General features: G+C 43.0%; 1 protein-coding gene across 1 annotated transcript in view; it reads right to left on the minus strand.

Annotated features, from left to right (window-relative positions):
• The window catches only part of camk1b (calcium/calmodulin-dependent protein kinase Ib), a 40,450-nt gene extending 20,415 nt beyond the window's left edge, over positions 1-20,035 (minus strand). Inside the window, exons 1-2 of the mRNA XM_084463782.1 lie at positions 19,944-20,035; positions 14,365-14,478 (exon numbers count right to left, since the gene is read on the minus strand). Coding sequence (XP_084319908.1) covers positions 14,365-14,450 — 86 coding nt within the window. The 5' untranslated portion in view covers positions 14,451-14,478; positions 19,944-20,035. The remainder of the gene's footprint in view (positions 1-14,364; positions 14,479-19,943) is intronic.
• Positions 20,036-22,181: the final 2,146 nt, after the last annotated feature.

Below are 22,181 nucleotides of genomic sequence, written 5' to 3' on the forward strand. Positions count from 1 at the left end.
TGGGCAGACCAACCTAGGTCGAGCTGCGTTGTCACTAAGCAGAGCTTTGTAAGCATTTTCCCATGACCTCCAATGAAAACCACATATTTCCTCCAGCCACAACATGTTGTTGGCCAGGGTCCAGCAGTTCTGGCAGCCCTGAAGAGCTCTGCATCACGCACACTCTGGACTCCTCCCAAAGCGTACTAGGGTTTTAACTGCATAGGTGTTTATGAAGTTTGACAAAGAATGTCGTTTGACTGCTGTGGTTTCCAAACATATTTTGCAACCCAACTGCCTGTTTCTCTGTCTGCATGTACACATGAGACATTGTTGCTTTACCATAACCATCTGAGTCATATACTGCTGTAAACATAACTCAAATATCTTAGAGTAGAGGACTGGAATCAACAAAAAAAAAGTAACAAAAAAAAGTATTCCAAACCAAACACTGTGCCAAATCCTACCCCCACAAGACAAAAGCTGATTGTGTCTGGGTGTCATTTCCCAGAAATACGGAAACACACAGAACAAAACAAGGTCATGGTATGAGCGGAGAGGAACTATTGTAACATAGTTCAGCATGTCACAGAAAGTTAAACTGAACAGATCGTACAGTAGCCTACGCTACCCTGACGACAACCAGCAGAAGGAGAAGGTGGATGGACTACACAACCGTTACTTGTAAAGATATATGGATGTTTGCTTGTCTGCTTTCAAACAATCAGGAACCAAGGTCTGAGGTTGTTATTGTGGGAAAGAAAAGGGACATTTTGACTTTGGGAAGAATTCCAGCTGTGAAGGATGCTGTCAGGAGTTCAAATTCCTGTGTAGTATAAAGTGGACATTTCCAACCCCCCACTTAAAGGGCCGGCGCTCCGAGATGTAGGGGCTAGTTCCTTGCTAAACCACGCATGTATGCAATGGAAAACCGTTCATTAAACATGTGACTTGTGCAAAGGTTTGCTTAGATTTGAATGAGCTTTCAATAGTCATTACATTAACATAAACCATAGCAGAATTACAATGCATTGTTGTGGAATCCATAATCCAAATTTCCACTAAAACCACATTTTAGTATTTAGCTCAGGGTGGCTATTGACAATTGTTAAAGCTTTTAAAGGCTATCACAAATGCATGATTACAAACAGATCATCGCTACTAACAATGCCCTTAATCAGACACTGGTCAACAATACCGGTCAAACATGTAATACCCAGGAGTGTATGTCATTAGTGTTTAATATTCTTATATCAATAGCATTTTTCAATATTGCAATCTCTCATAATAATCATCAATTATAATAATAATAATAATAATAATAATAATAATAATAATAATCAAAAATAATCAATGATGCTGTGTATTAATGATTGTTTGGTTTGGCGGACATTCCTGTGGAATTGGAATCTAAAAGGGTTAAGCCTAAGACTAACCAACCATACCTCCAAGGCAATCCATAACTCCAATACTAGTGGTGAGGACTACCAAAGACTATGGAGAGTATCTCCATCAACAAAATCCAAGAGTGACATGTACTCAGGAGATTGGCCGCGATATTCACTATTACTAGGGGTGTAACAAAAACCGATTTGAATCGGAAAATCGATTTTGATTTAAAAGATGCAAATCTTCTGAATCGAACTGAATCGAATAGTTCCATTTTTTAAAAATGTATTGTTCCTGAATCGTATCGTATTGGAGAGATGCACACCCCTAACAAATACACTTCTTCTCTAGTCTTTGATAAATCTTTTTGAAGGAAATGCCACATTTACAAGTTAATTAATTTTGTGAAATGATTGTCTACTTTCAACAAGAAATCTGTTGCATCATACCCTCTCGAATTGAGCCGTGCCACATCGAATCGAATCGAAATCCTTCTGAATCGAACTGAATTGAATCGTTCCATTTTAAAAATGTATCATTCCTGAATCGTATCGTACCCCATGTATCGAGATACGCATCGAATCGTCTTTTATTGGAGAGATGCACACCCCTAACTATTACCATCATTTAGCAAGGCAAAGAGTCCACTGCTCACAGTCACAGAGAGAACAGACAGTAGAGAGAGAGAGAAAGAGACCGATTTGAGGTTTTACTACTTCCAAGGCAGAACCCAGAAGTCATGATGACATCTTGGGTCACCGGTGTTGATAAGACACACGCGCGCACACACACCCACAGGAAGCAGTGTCAGCTCCCATCTCAAACACACACAACTCATGAGTGGTATCAGACAATGAAACCATTGAGTCAAGCATGTGTCTTCTGGCCCTCAAAGTGCTCATAAAACATAACTCAACAACAAGCAGGAATAACAACGTGTCCACAAGGGGCTAATCAAAATGACGGGTGGGTGTGATATGAATATTTGATAGTTGAAAGTATAGACGTCTGAGGAAATTCTGTCTAAACGCACTTTGCGCCTGGACTGCCAAATCAACATCGGTGTTTACAGAGTGGGATATCCGCTCTGTTGGCACCAGGGGAGACCCCTCCAGGAAGACACACTCAGTGTCCTGAAGCACAGCCTATCAGCCGCTAAGTCCTCAGTAAGGACACACTCACTGCCCCCCCCTCGTAGCTCTACAAACACAATGCACACCATCTCCAGTGTGGACAGGCAAAGACGCTTAAGTGATTAAGTGAGACTTAAACAATGTCAATATTGACCCGTCCCTGCTTGTGGTGACGGATAGGGTGGTACGGTAGAAGCGATCTGAATTAAAGAGGGCTTAATCCATGTCCAAACAGCACAGTAGGACACGTGGTCAGGGCCTCTTTGGTCAACGGTTTGTTAACTTTCATCCTAAAAGGGATCCATCAACGCTTGGTTAGCATAGCAATAAAAGCCACAAGTTCAGCCCTCCTGGCTCACAGCTCCCGACCACCAGGGCTCCCGTATGCGCCTCAGAGAGAGCCGGCTAATATCGGACTGTGTCTCTCAGGCCTCCTCGGCCTTATCGTCACCTCCATCGTGAAGCGGGAGGGCTCACACAGAGCAGTTCCAGGGACCGTTCTCTCATCAACGCTATCTTGCATCAATACAAGCTACATAAAAACGGATACGTTGTTTTATATAAATTGTATACAAACGTGTTGAGTTGATCACCTCACCCCCTACCGCCTCACGGTGCACCTTCTCCCCCCTGCCGAAGCCCTCCCCGTGTGGAAACGGCACAGAAAGGCTCCTTCATGGGCGCCAACCCCGTTCAAACTCACGCACGTTGCTTGGTTTCCGTCGCCACAACCAACCCTTTCATGTGGTGCCCCGCGGTGACTGGCCGCAGCTATCAAAGGGACTCAGAAAGAAAGGAATGCGGCACGACCACGACCCACACCGGGAGACACAGGGACAGGGACAACGCCATCAACAACATCCTGTATACCCCGGGGTCAGCGGCCAGGCCCCGCTCTGCTCAGTGCCATCACATGATCAGTCAGAGGACTTCAGCGGTGAAGAGTTGTAGAAAGAGGATGTCCGTTACGGATTAGACTCACATCTGCTTAAAGCCTTTTGTTTGCTATGAGCAGCAAGTGATCAAATACTGTATATGTGCATCTTCTTCACTCAGACTTACTCAAACCTTTATACTGACGCCACTCCAAAGGAGACAAAAATCCACAGAAAAAAAGCCTATATTTTGGACTATTTATAGAAAGGGTGTGGGGACTTCGCTTTGCCACCTGTTATCAATACCAAAGGAGGAGGTAAGATCAGGTGATCTGAAGTAGGAAGGGTATTTAAAGGCTGGTGCATGCATACATCTAGCTGATACGGCGACAGGGGTAAAGGAAACGTTAGATCACGACATCCCCGCTTATAAAGGGAAGAACATTTGTGTCCCATAGCTTCCTGCCATGTTCCATAAAAATACAAATCCTTCAATTTATGATTACTTTTGCCCTAATCCCAGCTGGGAAATGTGGTCAAGAAGGTATGACCAATGACAATATGGTGTTCACTTTAAAGGTCTGAGAGGAAACAGCCATCTGGGCTAGTCAGGAGTCCCACTGTGACCCTGGCCACACAGATGGAAACAAACATTTTCTCTGTGGGTTATTAAAACCAAAACCACCTGCCTAACCAATAGAAACACACGTTGACATGACATCAAAAAGGTAACACAGAAAGGTTAAAATGTCTCTCCAGACTTTAACTCAAGGTATGTGCATGTGACCCTCACCAGTTTATCTTATCAAGCTCCATGATGTGAGTCTCTTTGACTTTACTAGTATAAATGCATCTTTATTTCTAATCATACATCTTATTATTAACTATAACTCACTAACTAACCAGCCATATTAGAACGAATGGTTCTTAATCTGGATCTATGTGGACCAAGTGTCTCTCTTTGCAAGCTATTCAATGTGTTTCAACTCCTGAGTCTGTGCGTAACGCACGTTAATTTGTCATTCTGTTGGTCTAATATTAGGAACAGCTAACCATGCACATCTCCCCAACCTCAGAATATGCTTGCACTATACTTTCTGCAGGTGTTTGGAAGAAACACTTGCAGAAAGTAGTGAGTGCCAGGCCATTGTAATTGCTGTCCTAATTTAGTACCTATGCCAAAGTGAAACGAGAACATTTTTACGGTTTGAAACTGGGTTCTCCCTCGCAAACAAGTCTGCTGGTGTTGAAGACATTCTTATGTGATATTTCATCCCTGGTGTCTCTACTCGCTACACATTTCCCATCCCCCATCTTGACATGATGAAAGGATTGCAATGCCACTTCATCCTGATGTAGTTCAAGTCTAAATGAATTCCATCTGGACAAGAATGTTCTCAACTGCCTGCCAGAGAAAAACGAATGTGGAGAACGCTGAACGCCTATGAAGAAAGAGAGAGGAGCAGAATCAAAGCAGTGCATCTTGCACATTGTTCATGTCTGCTGGTGTTCAAGATCACAATATAATGGTTAAATATACACACTAAGTCACATTGCTTTGGAAGCATTCCTTCTGGAATCAAATCTGGTTTTTGACAGGTCAGTCAGTTCAATAAAACTAAAAATATCTACAGATACCCAAGCAACACATTTGATTTGGCTGGGCCTCAGTCCTTTGGCCAGGCTCCTCAGAAGAGCTAACAGACAAGCTTTGGCCCACCAGTGAGGCGAGGCCCTGCCAACAGTGGAAACATTAGAACGCCTCTGAGATTTCTACAAATTCAGATAAAACTGCTGTTTGAAAGTCCTCAAGGGTAACATTGTTGTTGGGTGTTGAAGGACGTAGCACAGAGAAGTATAGGTAACGTGTTATGCTTTGCATACAGTGGGATGTATTGAGGACGGGGAATGTGGAGTGTGTGTGGATGACGGCTGGTTTAAGACTGACCTATTGTACATTTAGCAGTCAATGTTCACACGTTAAACCAGCCATGACCACACACACTCTCTGGCATGGCAGCACGTTAAATCTACCGCTGTGTATCATTATACTCAACCGAGACAACAAACCGATTCCAACATCACCATCCGACACAATTGTTTTTTGAGGAGCCAAATAAAAGCCACCTAGGTGGTGTGTAGCACGGACATTGCTACAGGGAACTATAACAGATCGAAGTTACAAAAGTTGGACTAACAGAAGTTGTGTGTGTGTGTGTGTGTGTGTGTGTGTGTGTGTGTGTGTGTGTGTGTGTGTGTGTGTGTGTGTAAACTGTGCGTATGTGAGTGTGTGTATGTGCATCAGTGTATGCGTATGATCGTATGCGTGTGCTCCAGTAAAACGGTGCTGATCTGTGCAGTGCAGGGTGTGTGTGTGTGTGTCAGTGCTCTGCGGGCGCCTGCTCCAATAGTCAAATTCATTAAAACGGAGAAGAGAAAGACCGAAAAGTTAAACTCCCGGGTAAGCTGTGCTGTTATCAGCGCTACAGAAAGGGCTCAGCCTGAATCTGCATCCAGATTCTAATTCACTGTCTGACGTATTCCAGTTCTAAGAATAACCTCAAATCTGTCTTTCTTGTGCTTTTTCACGGAAAAACACACACTCCCTCTGGACTGTCAGAAGACAGAGGAGATCTCAGTGGAGGAAACAAATGAATAATCAGTTAGTTTGTGTGAGTGTTTTTGTGCGTCTCTCAGTGTGTGTATGTGTGTGTATAGTACATGTTTTGAGAGAGAGAGAGAGACAGAAAGAGAGATAAAGTTTGAGTGTGTGTGTGTATATAGTAGGGGGGAGAGAAAGCAAGAGCATTTAAGAGAAAGTGTGTGTGAGAGAGAGAGAGAGAGACAGAGAGAGAGAGAGAGAGAGAGAGAGAGACAGAGAGAGAGAGAGAGAGAGAGAGAGAGAGAGAGAGGACATGAACATACAGAAGGCAGGGTGTGCTTGCTGTCTTACTCGCTGTTCCTCTTTGGGCTTATCCACGGCTGAGAGGGAATTACAGGCTTGTCATATTAACATGTTGGACTGTACTTAGAGATACAGGGGGCCCTCACTCTCAACCCACTCTCCCCTTAATAAGGCAGCCCCGCGCTAATGCCTTTCTGCTCTACTGTCCATGTTGGGGACACAGAGAACGCCAAATTAAGCAGAGGAAACATACACCAGACAACACTTAAAGTGAATGAATGAACAGAAGAGATCAATATGAATGTAAATATGAATGAATATGAATAATTCATATGACTCCTATTAATGACTTCATTAGTTGATCTGATCCAGCAGTGCCCTGTGTTAGCAGAACCTCTGGGGGGAGGCGGGACAGCCTTGGCAGGAAATCAAGAACTGAAAGGGGCGGAGTTAGGCCTGGTTTCCTGTTTCATTACAGAAATATTCCACTGAAGAATACTCATTTGTGCAGATGAATGAATCTTTCAGAAGGGGATTTTAATTAAGTGTTTTTCTACAGAGGCTATACACAGTGTTGAATTGAAACCTATACAGACACTTTTTCTTTTGGCAAAGTTTCTCTTCGCCAGTTACATGGTTACAGATCGCAACATGATCGGTAAAATCGAATATGCTCATCTACGATTTGTGAGATGACCAGTGGCTTATAGTGAAAAGTAGAAACATTTCTGCACAAAAAACGACCAGACCTATCCTATATATTTTGAGTGGGATACAAACATTACCCCAAATGTTTACAGCAATGTTCAGACCCAGGAAATACGTAATGTTATTCACGGCAACAGTGTTACATTTGGTTGCATGACAAATGACCAAGCTAATGCTATCTGTGATAGATATTGTTTCCCGTACAGAAGTAAACAGAAAGAGAGAGTTTCTGAGAAGAGAGATTGAAGAAGATTGGTATTCTTCAGAACTTGATGGAATCTCTTCCTCAGAATCATTAACTTTGGGGCTAATCTCTCCATGGTAACAGGGGGGGAATTGGACATAATTACGTCCTCTACGTCCATGTACACAAGACAGCGTGGAGGACAGGATGGCAGGGAGAGAGTGAGAGATGAATAATAGATGGACTGGAACAGTTCTGTGTACTGGTTCCTGCTGGGAGAGCCAGCTGCTCCCCAACATTCAATTCTCCAGACTAAACAACCCAAACCTACAACGCCATATTGCTGCGCCGTCATGGTTACGCACAAGTATTACAACAACAACAACACTGCTGCTGTACAGAACATATACAAACATCTGGCTTAGGGTTTTGCATTCCTCATTTTATCAATCCTCAGAGAGCAATACAGGAAAATGTCACACTAACACCAAGTTGGTTCATTCATCATCTCAGACCAAACCTTTTGAGACAACATCTCACTATGCCGTATAGGTTTCAATCAACACACTCTGAATAGCAGCATTAGCTACAGGATGTTGACTCACCTGCTTCTAATGTCACATCACCAAAACATTGTACTGGTGGACCTCAATATTCTTCTGTGGTGACAGATTGACGAAGAGCCACTGACATTTCATAAACAGCCAAAAAACGTTAAGGACCATTGGTTAAAATCGGACCCACGGTTGGCTCAACAGCTTGCACAGCTGATGTTACCATTGCTATTATCAACCTGATAAGGCCATCAATCCCCTGAGGTTGATTTATACGTCAGAACAACCAGCACTACCACTGTAGTGACAGCAGCTATAGCAGTAATAGGCCACGATGGGGAAAATGTAATTAATTATTTTGCTTTTTATTTCATGTCAGCAACTTTTAACAATAGTAAGTAACTTATTTTGATTTAGTCTGGTTCATAAGTGCCTGAAATTCAGGACAATGTATTGTGTTTTCCTTTTTTTTATAAAGAAAACACGTGGTTTGATGATCCTAATCCTAATATGTTCTGGGTTAGAATTCCACCCATGCACTCGTTTATATTTACCTCTGCCACGGCTGTTCTGTATTTTCATATCTGCACAAAGATTACATTATATTATAGAGTATCCTGTGTCAATGTTCATCATTGACAAAACATAAAGTATCCTATGTAAATGTTTATCATCCGATCCTAGTATGCACATGTGGCACCTGTGACTCGTCTCCCACCTTTGGACTATACTCAGTACACTATATTTATATTAATATATATATATATATATATACAGTATATATACATATGTACTATATGTACTATACTCTGCAGGTCTGAGAGAGTAAATGTAGACACATTCAAATGTCTTGTTTCGTGTTCCTTATATATTCTTTCATATTGCATTTCATATGCATCTCTTCTCTGTCAATGTGCACACTCACAAGATACACATTACACAACGGACACACACACACCCACACACACACACACACACACACACATCTATGGACACAAAACATGCACGCACACACACCAACACACGCACAGCTATGGAAACAAAAACACACACACAAACATACACACAAACACACACACACACACACACACACACACTAAGAGTTTGACATTAACAATCAAACATACTGTACGTACACAATTACATTATTTGCTTGTTCTTCAGTTCTTCAATGAAAACGTTGCTCTTTTAATACTAGGACAATTTAAAAGACAAAATGAAAATGGATAGTATTATATAATAAGGATTAGGGTTAGAAATAACCCTCAATATATATATATATATATCTAACTTCAGACATGTTGTCATATTAACTGTGACCTAAAACCAAGTGGGCAGCAGGAATCCTCTGAGACCAAACTCCAGCACACAGACCTCACCTCGTCCTTGGATGAGAACCGTCAGATGCTGGAACTGCGTTTATGGTGAGTGATTAACACACACATTCTGTGGAGGACTTTCTGCATGAGAAAGCAGTGCGAGTTAGAGGACTATTCTGAAGACGCCATTAATCACCATGAAGCTCTGGGGCCATGAAGACCACTCTGCGTTCAAACACCAGCGAGGGTTTAGGAGGATCTGGTGTCCAAAGGGAACAAGACCAGGCCTGCTGGGAGGCCTCTGACATCAAGAGGGGCCGATCTCGTGTGTGTGTGTGTGTGTGTGTGTGTGTGTGTGTGTGTGTGTGTGTGTGTGTGTGTGTGTGGTGTGTGTGTGTGTGTGTGTGTGTTAAGAGATAAGAGCACTGGCAGAAAATAAATCAACACAGATAGAGAGAGTGAGACCTACAGAGAAACAGAGACAGAGAGAGAGAGAGAGAGAGAGAGAGAGAGAGAGAGAGAGAGAGGAGAGAGAGAGAGAGAGACATAAAGAGAGAGAGAGAGAGAGAGAGAGAGAGAGAGAGAGAGAGAGAGAGAGAGAGAGAGAGAGAGAGAGAGAGAGAACAGAGAGCAGAGAGAGAGAGAGAACAGAGAGAGAGAGAGAGAGAGAGAGAGAGAGAGATAAAGAGAACAGAGAGAGAGAACAGAGAGAGAGAGAACTACAGAGAACAGAGAGAGAGAGAGAGAGAGAGAGAGAGAGAGAGAACAGAGAGCGAACAGAGAGAGAGAGAGCAGAGAGCGAGAGAGAACAGAGAGCAGAGAGCGAGAGAGAGAACAGAGAGAGAGAGAGAGCAGAGAGGAGAGAGAGAGAACAGAGAGCAGAGAGCGAGGAGAGAGAGAACAGAGAGAGAGAGAGAGAGAGAACAGAGAGAGAGAACAGAGAGAGAGAGAGAGAGAGATAAAGAGAACAGAGAGAGAGAACAGAGAGAGAGAGAGAGAGATAAAGAGAACAGAGAGAGAGAACAGAGAGAGAGAGAACTACAGAGAACAGAGAGAGAGAGAGAGAGAGAGAGAGAGAGAGAGAGAGAGAGAGAGAGAACTACAGAGAACAGAGAGAGAGAGACCAGATATGGAGAGGTGTCCAGAGAGAACAGAGAGAGAGAGCATGAGAATCTGTCACTGACCGTCACACCACACAACAGATGAAGATCCCCCTACCCTCTGCTAACTCCTGTGGTGATTGGCCTGACCACCGGTTAGCGGATTACCTCACTGGTTAGAGTCATCTGAGTTCATAACTGTGATGACCGTCCTCTTGTTATGTGGTGTATGTCTCTGTGCCCTTACGGCTGTCCTGTGTGTTTCTGTACGTGTATTATGGATGCGTGGACTCTCATTGCCTTCCGATTATTTTGAACTTTCCAATTTTTTCTTTCCAAGTCCTGCCTGTACCCGCTAAGAGGCTCAATCATTTTCCTGCGAAACTCCCCCTTGCCCCGTTCTGCAAACACATATCTCTCCCCCCACAGCGGCAGTGCCCACGTCGCACTCCTCTCACATCAATCCAGGAGCCTGATAACGAGCCATGGGACCTGATGGGGCACTAGGTCACACGTGATGACCGGCGCCGTGCGGGACAATCCATCACACCCATTGATTGTAGGGGATTAGAGGAAAACAACCGCTACCCACAGCCTCCGCACTTCCAACACCTTCCCTATTGCTCAACTCACTAGCCTGGTCCTGGTCATGTCCCAGAGCGACCCAGACAGCTCACACGGACACGCTGTTGACCAGGGTCCGTGTTTAACCAGCGTAGAGTGTGTTTTGACCATGAGCCCCGTCCTGGGAGAAAGTGGCACGTTGTGCCGTTCAAACAGCACGGAGGGAGGGGGCCGTTACAGAGTTCTGCAGCTCAACGAGAACGCGTGATTGATGAACTGAGTGCCGGAGAACATTTACAGATGTCAAAGTCGAGGTCCAAAGTCGGTTGATTGTGATTTATTATAATATGCTAATATAATTATAGAGAAAACTTTGTGGGTGTGTAATAAGCAATGTGGCTTTGCTACAGGAATGTGCTTGGCTGGGGTGAAGACAAGATGAAGACGCACCTTTTGGAGATTTCAATATAAACTGAAACTGAAACCAAATTGTGTAGATTGTGCAAAGTGGTTGGGATGTTTTTTCTCCTTTAGAGACGTTACATTTAAACAAGGGCTTAGGGTTTTTTGCATCACATTTACAAGGGATGTCCGGCTATAGAACCCTCCATGTGGCCAATTGATTCCAGCCCTGAACAGGATCAATGGTCAGCCCTGATTCGCTCTCGCCTCCTGGAATGTAGTCCAATCAAAGAAGTTATTTGAATTGCATATCAAAGAGCCTCGGACACATTAGGGCCTAGCAGAGCAAACCAGAGTCCCAGTAGGAATGAGAGAGAGAGAGAGAGAGAGAGAGAGAGAGAGAGAGAGAGAGAGAGAGAGAGAGAGAGAGAGAGAGAGAGAGAGAGAGAGAGAGAGAGAGAGAGAGAGGGAGGAAACACAATCTATGCTCTCAGTCCGGCAGGAAGTTTGAGATACATAGGAATATATTTACATGTTCAGCCATGAATACTCCACCAATCACACCGGCCCACACGCAACCACCACCTCTACATCCTCAGTAGTCTGGCAAAACATCTGAGAGTGAAACCATTTCACAGACTAGAACCCTTTCAGTTCTATTCTGATGTTCAGAATGTGTGAACTGTATGAGACTGTGTGTGTGTGTGTGTGTGTGTGTGTGTTTGTGTGTGCATGTGTGGTTTATTTCCCTGCATAGAAGAAGGAAAAAAGGCTTAATCCCTCCCCCCCCCCCCCCCACACACACACACACACAAATTTACACTATGCCCACATATGCAGCCGCAACAGGCGTTGGATTGTTATTGGCAAATCAAAAAACTTTGTTTCCATAGTGACTGTTTGAGTCCATTATGGAAAGTGTCTCCTGTTGTTGCCAGGACAACCATTGGGGCGACGGCAAATGAGCGTGGCACACAGATGAATGATATGGTGAGCCGGTGATCTCTGCACAAACAACACCTCCTCCACCCACCCCACCACACATGCTGTTTGTGTAGAGATCACCCCCCCCCCCCCACCCCCCCCCCCACGGGGAGGGGGGGGGGTGATGGGGGAGACAACGGCAGGTAGGAAGACTCTAAGGCAATTTAAAGGGGTGACACGACACGAAATGTATACAAAGGTACATACATTATGTACAATACACACACACACACACACACACACACACACACACACACACACACACACACACACACACAGACACTGTTACATACAGGTGCATTGGGAAAATTGCACAGTGAAGATTAGGACTCCATCTTCAGTTAATCTCATGATGAATTGATCAGGTGTCATCACATTCCCTGTCCTGACCCTTTGAGCACATTCCCACATGATCCTCAGCCCATCATTGGAGACGGTTGGAATAAACACTTCTTAATTCCTGATTCAACAAGGATTTATGTGTACCTTCGGGTGTTTTTGAAGTAAGACGCCTCCTTGGATACACATCCTGTATTGACACATGGTGGAAGGTCAATACTCGTCATAAGGATAAGCCTCGTGCCTTATAAGACAAAACAAGCAGGGCTGCTGTCAACAAAGCATCCAGGACACAAACTAGGTTTACACTGAGAATTCAGAAAATTTAGTGTCCTCCACGTTTACTCTTACATCTAATGTTACATATACTGCCTATTCAATACACAAGAAGTTGTGCAGAGTGGTGTGAAAAATGTGCTTTTAGATGTCATATAACAATACTGACACACTAACGTGAGATTCTCATGCTGATCATAATAAAACAAAGGTATGCGTGGAAACGGTAATAGATAAATTTTAACCAGAAACGTTACCAAAAAATGGACAAATCACATTGGTGACGTTAACTATTTACTATTAAACCACTAGCCTTGTGAGTCATGAGACCCAGACTCACCTTACTCATAATTTACCAATGATGACACCCCTACATATACTGCAGCGTAAAGCGTAAAGCGTAAAGACGCTCTACCAAACCTTGCGGCGAAGGTTTGAACTACCAGTGAAAATTGCCCAATAATGTTTGCACCACAAAGGCCGAAAATATTTGTCTAGTTGGTCTAAATTGTCTGCAGTCTAACTGGAAGCATATTAGACCAAGCTGGCTAAACCCCTACTCAAATTATTTCACAGAATAGGTGGCTTTGGATAACAGCACAAAGAAATGGCAAATAAATACACACGCCCATGCCTTTACCCTTTCACTGTTCAGGATCTAGGAATGAAGGACCTAAAGCCTCAGTAGCAGCGGCTCTATGCTGTACCACACCAGCAGCAGTGCTCTGTCACATAGCCTCTTCTCTCTGTAGACCACGCCTGGGAGAAGGACACAGTAGAACCGTTCAATTGTTTTGGGGTCAGAGATCAAATCACACATCTCTCATGGTCAGCAGTCCCAGAATTCCCTAGCGTACTGAGGAATGTTCTAGTGGGCCACAGGGGACCCCGTTGTTATTGAGCCAAAGACCATATAGCGCCAAACGTGAAATAAAACCCCACGCTCTCGTGTACATTTTCTGTCTTGAAAGGTTTGGAACAAACACACGCGCGCGCACACACACACACACACACACACACACACACACACACACACACACACACACACACACACACACACATTCATGTTTGTCTCATGATAATGGCCAGGAATATGTGAGGGAGGATTAAATACAGTACATGAATTGAAATTCCCCTCTTGTAAATGATGACCACAGAAAAACAAAAAGTTTTGAACTGCCAAAATGTCAACATATTGACCAATATAACAATTCTATAGGGCCCTTTACCTAGTATAGCACTGCTATTACTGAAAGGTATATCTCTTGTTTTCTATCAAGGTTTGTCGTGGTGGAAAGGAATGCTTCACAAAATAATAAGGCCAATCCTCCTCCTCTCTATCATGCCTTTGTCAGTAAACCACGCTTGGGTCTCTTTCATTCGCAACATGGCCTTGTTCCAGAAAAAGCTTAATAAGCTTAATAAGGACCATTCTTCTGAGGTGATTCTCCGTGTATCTAGGAAGAAGTATGACTGACTACAGTGGCAGAAGTTGTTGAAGGAAGTGAAGACGATCAACAAAGGATGATGTGCTAATCAAGTACACTGTCCCCACAATAAATGGTGTAAACACATGTTGTACACCCACAGAGCTTCTCCAGAGCCGCAGCAGAAGGAGGCTGGTGAAGGCTCTGCTCAATTTGGCCCACTTACGTTCCCAGCACGTCTTTGAAGTCGTAGTTCTCCTTCACGTCTGTGGTTTTCTTTTTCCAGTCATGGCACTCATCACCCAGTGGCATCTTCTTACTGTGACGGTCGGCTGCAATACTGGAGCGGAGGAGAGTAGAAGACAGAGAGGAGGAGGAGAGGGGAGAGGGAGGAGAGGACAGTGTTTACCACAAGGGTTAAGGGTCAAGCAGCCGAGAGCTGGTGACCAATGAGTTATAGTCTTGTTTTTATGTTTTTGTTAGTGTATACATTTTAAATATACATTTACCATTTTATACAATTTTTTCATTAATAAATAACGTAACAATTATTATTTTGAATTGTCTTCTACAATGAGAACCAGAAGCAAGGAAATAATACAAAAAAAACAAAGAAAAGTATGGGAATATATTTCTTAATCACACCTGAAATGTTACTTAACCAGTTATCAGAACAAGCATGTAAAAGCACAAGTGTGTAAACTAATTAAAAAGGATCTCAGGTGACATAATCTAGCAGGTCCTGTTCTCCTGGCTCAACTGCTCCACCATGCAAAAAGCAATTCTTTTATTTGATAAAATTCTGACATCAGTGGTTTAACTAAACATTTATTTGTAATTTATTTATCAAGCATGATCACAAACAACACATCTTTAAAATAACCGGAACATTTACAGAAAGCGAAGGCGTTTGTGTTAAAAACGATACGTTTTCTCTCTAAATGTTTTCACTTGACATCACTGGGTCATAAACAAAAGATCTAAATCCCTACTCAAATATGAACAAATATGATGAAATATTTGTTTCATGAATTTTATAGCCATAGTGTTTGGAAAGCCTCAGCTCGTATCGTTGCTCTCATTGACTACGGCTGACCATTCTCCAATGAAGAATGCATTTCCTTGACGTGACTTAGCATGAATTGGGGTGTCCCACAGTCCTCTGTGTGGGAGAGAGCAGAGGACATTGCTGTCACAGCCATGATGGTACAAGCCCGTAAACCGTGGCCAACACAATCCTCCAGACTAAAATAGCCTGGCTCATATCAGTCCTCCTCACTCCCCTACTCCTGCTGCCTGCCTAGCAACTTATCAGTCGGTCTATCTGTGGATGATGTAACACATTGTTCTGGGCTGAACCATCGCCATGGCGGTTGCCAGCAAATAGTTCCATGGAAATCAAAAGGTTGGGTTGAAAAACGCTTGGGCGGAGAATGTTTGTTCTGTTCATTTGTTCTTCACTGTTTGTCTTTCAGTTTGCCACAAAAATCAAACACATCTTAACCATTATGGAGTTCGTGGCTTTACTTAGTAACAGGTTGTCTGTGCAATGTCAACTACTGTGACATGTGCTGTCACCGTGCTGTCAACTTTTTTCCACACCCTAACAGACACACACACACACACACACACACACACACACACACAAAGTTTAAGGAAGGAAGCAAATAATGAGAAATCAGGAAGTCAGTGTGGCTTCAGTAGTTACGTTAACATACAAAGCCACCATCAGACTGCACAAAGGGAATTAATGCACCAGCAATGTAATTGGCAAGTGGATTTTTTGCGAAGCACATAATTATTTACGCCTTAGTATCCTTAAGGCTTTTGGAATATATATATAACTTATATATATAACTAGATGTTGTTGGAGGTCATTTTTCTTCCCGGTTTGATAGTTATCACCACAACTTGGGGCGGGCTTGTGACAAACTGCTTGTGTTCAGATGGTATCTTTGCTAGAACAACGTGTGAGAGGACAGAATGAACAGGAAGAATCACACGCTTCACCCTAGCCCGAAGCCTCTTGTGTACTGCAGGACATTCCCCAGGTTGAAACGTAATCCTCCCATTGACGGTTCAGTATGCTAACAAAGGCAACGTAGGGAAAACCACGTCTAAATGAGGCCTGGCACCGCAGCATGCAAAGTGACGGTGGAGGGAAGTGGTAGGAGGAAGTCTAGTCAAACCAGCCAGAGAGGAAACTGCTCATCTGTAGCTGGCACACACACACACACACACACACACACAAACAGTGCCCTGTAACATTAACCGTAGTGCTTTCTCAATCCCACTGCTGTCGTTCTCTGGACGTTACGGATCCATTTCCAGTGGTTTGTCCCTCTCTCTAATGGCCATGCTGTACTGTAAATAGAATGAAGGACAGATCGAGTCACTAGTCATAGTTTACACCTGTGAGAGTGGAGTCAAGGGGACAAAGGACAGCTGTGCTTCAAAGCGGATGCTAATTTATGTCTGTTAAACCTAACAAATCCTTTTCAAGTTCACATTTTTTGTGCTATATGATTAAGTCAAATAAAATGCAACGGTATGAGTGAGACCGCCGTAATAACAATAAACAATATTGTGAGCGGTAGATAAAAAAGAACGAAAGTCCACATAGCATGTGATGTAGTGACCGAAGGATGCAGTTTCCTCTCAACTTAGATGAAGACATGAGGAGAAACTTAAATATTCATGCACATGTGTGGTCCTCATGATAAGTGATCAACACATGAATAAGTGCTAATATACTATTGCACTATTGCATTCATTACAGCGGGTGATTGTAGTAACTTAATTGAGATAATAATGTAAATCTACTTCAACACTGTGAGCTTTGGATACCTCGTATGGATATTCTGTTTCAACTGGCACACCACAAAGTGCAAACCCAGTGCAAGTTGAAGTTCAAAGCCATACAAGCAGCTCTCCACTCCCAAAAGTCAAAGCAGAGAAGTGTAGACAGCGGATGGGACTGAAGGCAGGGAGAGCCAACAGCAGGTAGGTCTTCAAGCAGCAGGAGACAGGACAAAAGGCGGTCATGCGGAATAGGGCGAACAATGAAGCCCAAAATAAACCTTGTTGCTAATTTCAGGAGATGAGCTGGGGCCAGTGGAAGGGGGGAGACAAACAAAGTGAATCCATCAGATAACCAAGAGTCAACCAGGACAGGAACGTGTGGGGAGGACCGTAGCAAGAAAGCAAAACATGACCACATTCTCTACAGGCTCTACAAAACATGCAGCATTCCCCTGCTCCGAAGCACACATCACGGTACTCACTGGTTTCCCATTCCTGTGAAGGCACGATGGACAGAGCAAACACACACACACACACACACACACACACACACACACACACACACACACACACGTGCTGTAAAGTCAAAAGTGGCTTGATGACAAGTTGAGTGTGTTGAGCACAAAGCAGTGTGACGTTGCTTGGATAATGCTTTTAACAAGATAGAAACTACAAAAGCAAACAAAAACTGGTAATTGTACAGAGTTTTGATAACGTAAGCCATTGTACGTGTTGTACTAAAGGCAACATCAGTTGTTGGTTAGTTAATATTCTTGGCAGTAGGCTACTACTATTTCTGAGCCCCGAAAATGTTTTGCGACGCAAGGAAAATATCTGATCATATTTGGTCGTAGTTAGACTAAACAATATTACTTTAAGCTTTTGTATATATGTGATACTCATCTATATTCTGGGCCAAACTGGGCCTGACCTGAAACTGAAGTGAAAATCATAGCAAGGTTCACATCTAGCGAATCACCAGTTTGACCATATGAGTGTTGAGGCTGAAGGATCACAGATCAAACAGTCATCACAACCATATACAGCTTCCAATTTGGGTAATAATGCTTGACTTGAATAAAATGTAGTTTACCATACACCGTCCACATACAAAGAGTCAGACGAACAAGGTGAGAGCCACCAGCAGATAGGGAGAACCTCTGATTTATTCAGTTGTTGTTCTCTCAACGCTGTTTCATTTGACTTTAAGAAACGAAAAGGAAATATCAAAATATCAAAAGGATTTCATGTAATAAACATTTTACATTGACGTTTTATTCCATATTCATTTGATTACATTTGTGTGAATACAAATTCTCATTTTAAATGACCCTAGAATCCCATTAGCAAATGAACAGCGTTGCGTTGCGCTCTGGATCCCTCTGCCCTCCCAACCCGTCATCCTAAATTCTACACCGTCGCGTGGCTCTGAAGCCTGCCAAGTTCTGATCAATTCTGCTCTCATAGTGTACACAAAGATTACAGATAAACCACCAGACTCAAACTGATTGTAATTTGACATACTTTGTTACTTTCCACACTTTGAACCGGTCGTCTCTGTTGACACTTGAGCACTTGAGACGGAGTGAGGCTGGGAAGGTCATCTTATTCACCGGAATATGAAGTGTCATCAGCATAACAAACGTTATATTATCCAAGACGCTAACACTTTTGAACGCCTACCTTAAATGAAGGCGTACATTTAAACAAATGAAGTGAGTTGCCGTTACCTTTTAGTGGTAAACCCAAATCCTTCTTTTCTAACTCATCGTGTCACCCTTTAACCCTTAGTACCATAAACATTATAATCATCATCATCATCAAACATTCATAAATTATTATAATATAACAATAATAATACTACTACAAATAATATATAAAGTAATAACACATGTAATACAACCACATTAACTATAACTATATATAAGTGTATAACTATGACAACACCAACAAACAGTTCTCCTAATCTACTTACACTTAACTATTTGGCATCTGTGTGCTATAACTCAATATCAGAGTCAACATCGAAACATCTGCCGTCTCTCTGCTTGGCTGGCTAGCTGGCTGGTTGGCTGGCTGATTGGCTGGCTGGCTGACTGACTGACTGACTGGCTGGCTGGCTGGTTGGCTGACTGACTGGTTGACTGACTGGCTGGCTGGCTGCTTGGCTGCTTGGCTGGCTGGCTGACTGACTGGCTGGCTGGCTGGTTGGCTGACTGACTGACTGGCTGGCTGGCTGATTGGCTGATTGGCTGACTGGCTGGTTGACTGAGTGACTGACTGGCTGGTTGACTGAGTGACTGACTGGCTGATTGACTGGCTGGCTGGCTGGCTGAGTGACTGGCTGATGGGCTGGCTGGCTGGTTGGCTAACTGGCTGGTTGGCTAACTGGCTGGCTGGCTGACCGACCGGCTGGCTGACTAACTGATTGGCTGGCTGCCTAAATGACCCCACGACTGAGCAGTGTGATTCCGCACAGCCTTCTCGTAGGACATGAGGGTGTAAGTGACACAGGACAAATCTCCTTTCAAAGCAAGCTTATCAATTGATAAGCGGACTTCTCCTTGTAAGCTGCGGCCATTGAGGAGAGTTTACAGTTAATAGTAAGGGATCGTTTATGGCCCAATGTTTATGGCGGAGGCACATGAACACATGAACACACGGGGGGGGGGGGGGGGGGGGAAGCTGAAGATAGAGTAGATAAAGGGTTTCAGTTGTAGTCTGTTGAATAGCATGCTCCATTATGTCAATCGGGTCATCAAAACTAAATTCTTTCCCAAGTTGCATTCAGAAGAGTTAGAGCTGCACGCTCTGATTCTACCGTCCGCTGGACACTGCACTGTATTCAGAATAATTGTTGAAACCCCTTCGGTGTCTTCCTTGATTACGCTTCTATATAAAATAATGGATTCTCCTTACAAATACCAATGACACAATTTGAACCGAAACATCCTACATTTCGAGTGTCAGACATAAAGACGTAAAGACGTAAAGAGCACCTACCTGCAGTGTGACGGTCTCAAAGGTCGAGTCTCGAGGAAGAGTCTGTCTGTTCAACTCCGAGCGCTCGCGGAGGAACTGTAGTACTGGACAACCGCTCGAGCAGCAGCAGCACTCCCCGTGACGTCACACGGCGACACACAGATGGAGGGTACAGAACCAAGTGGCCAATCACCGCCGGCGGTGGGGCGGCGCACAGGTAAACAAGACTCTTCTGCTGGCAATGTGGTTTCTAAGAACATCATTTTTGTTTTTCTTGTTAGATCAGAAAGTTGTATTGTCCCTATTTTAACCTAGACGTTTCCTACCTGACTTTTTTTTCCCCCCATTTTGATTCTATAGGCCTTATAATACAATAATAATAATAATAATAATAATAATAATAGGTTGGCCTACATAAGTACATCTCTGGATATTTACATGCATGGATCGATGCTCACAGTTTAAGGTGAAACCCTACTTCAAAGCGCTCATATTTTGTTTACGCATTTTGAAATTACAAAAAAAAAGTTGGTTCTATTGATTTGTTGCCCATAGTATAAAAACGATATGGTTGTTTAACTGTTCCGCCTATTTTTAAGAACAAAAGCGAAACATATGAACGCACCACCAAATTGTTAACCATAAAATTCATGTGCCTCCGATTTCTATATTCATTGCCAACATCAATGTTGCACTGAAGGGTAGTCAGTTACCTAGGCCATTATTAATGTAATCAATTCTCGATGTCTCAATTATTCATTCATTTGGTGTCTAACCATCTGCAAATATTAGCTTGGCTAATGTTGAGTGCCTTACACCCTGTGCACACACAATGACATGGTGGACTGCCAAACGAGACTAACCACACCATCTTGTGGAGGACAGGTACATTCGTCAGTGCATATATGCTGCAGACTGCTGTTTTTACCCTCATGTGTGATTCAATGAGTTCAGTCTACAGTGTATCCATTTTTTTCTTTTTTTATACAGACATTGAAATCAATAGTGCCGAGACTTGATGATTAGATTTCCTTGCATCAGTTTGTTCCCTGTAATGTTTGGTATTGATTTTCTGTTTCCCACAAGTAGACCTACACTGGATTAAGTAAATCAATCACAATGTTTATTACCTAGGACCATACACTCCACAGTTCTTATCTTGTGACATAATGGTAATGAAATAAGCCTCACAACAGATAAGCAAATTAAGTATCTGGAGTTCAGATGGTTTACTTTATGCCTGAAGTCCATGCCTAGACTCCCCCTGGTTCCTTTGAACCATGTGGCTCCAGAGACATAGCCTACTTTGCTCTTTCAGTCCTTGGCTGACCAACAAGGCTGCTAATACATCAGAATCAAATTTCCCTTTGAACAAAAAGATATTGTGAAGATATTGTTTTGGGATACAAAGCTACATTTTCATTGTCACAAAGCTAGGTTAATTTCAAGGTCATATTTACCATAATAGCCTACTATAATCCACAATCAGAGCAGAAAAGGGAAGAAAATTAATATTACTATGTATTACTTTGTAATACTTAGTAATATTATAAGTGTCATTTTGTCTAATTTTACATGCATGCAAATATTAAATATTCTACGGCGGAATTATGCGTTATCGCAGTCTACCACAACGCAATCTCCGGTCTCGTACAGAGCGGCGTACGCCAGTTAACCGTCTCCAAAGCGAGAAGCATAGGAACAAGAGTTCAAACAACAGGACAAGGATAATAAATATATAGTTTTGACAAAAAGTTTGACACAGCAATTAGGCTACGAAACAGTTCGCTCCTACACCCATGTATCTGAAGTCCCTCCCTCTCTCTCGCCATGTATCTAAAGTCCCTCCCTCTCCCTCGCCCCTAAACCCATGTATGTTAAAGTCCCTCCCTCTCCCTCGCCCCTAAACCCATGTATGTTAAAGTCCCTCCCTCTCTCTCGCCATGTTCTAAAGTCCCTCCCTCTCGAGCTCGGCGTTCCGTTGTGAGATGATAACACATCGTCAGCTGTGGATGACCTCAAACCTCCCATAAACAGACTCATCCCACTTGAATCACTTTTCCCCAGTGATTGCACTATTTCACACGTCCACCATAATGTCAATGCTGTGTATTTAGAGGGTATCTTTAATTTATCTGTTGATAGGAGATACCGGAATTTTTTATAAGATCCCACATTTTAGTATTTAATAGTGTAATATCTGATATGTATCTATATTTTGTAATTAGCGTTTTATATTTTGACTTATTCTACTCGTTC

This window comes from Micromesistius poutassou (assembly GCF_964030765.1).
Source record: "Micromesistius poutassou genome assembly, chromosome: 2".
Lineage (NCBI taxonomy): Eukaryota > Metazoa > Chordata > Actinopteri > Gadiformes > Gadidae > Micromesistius > Micromesistius poutassou.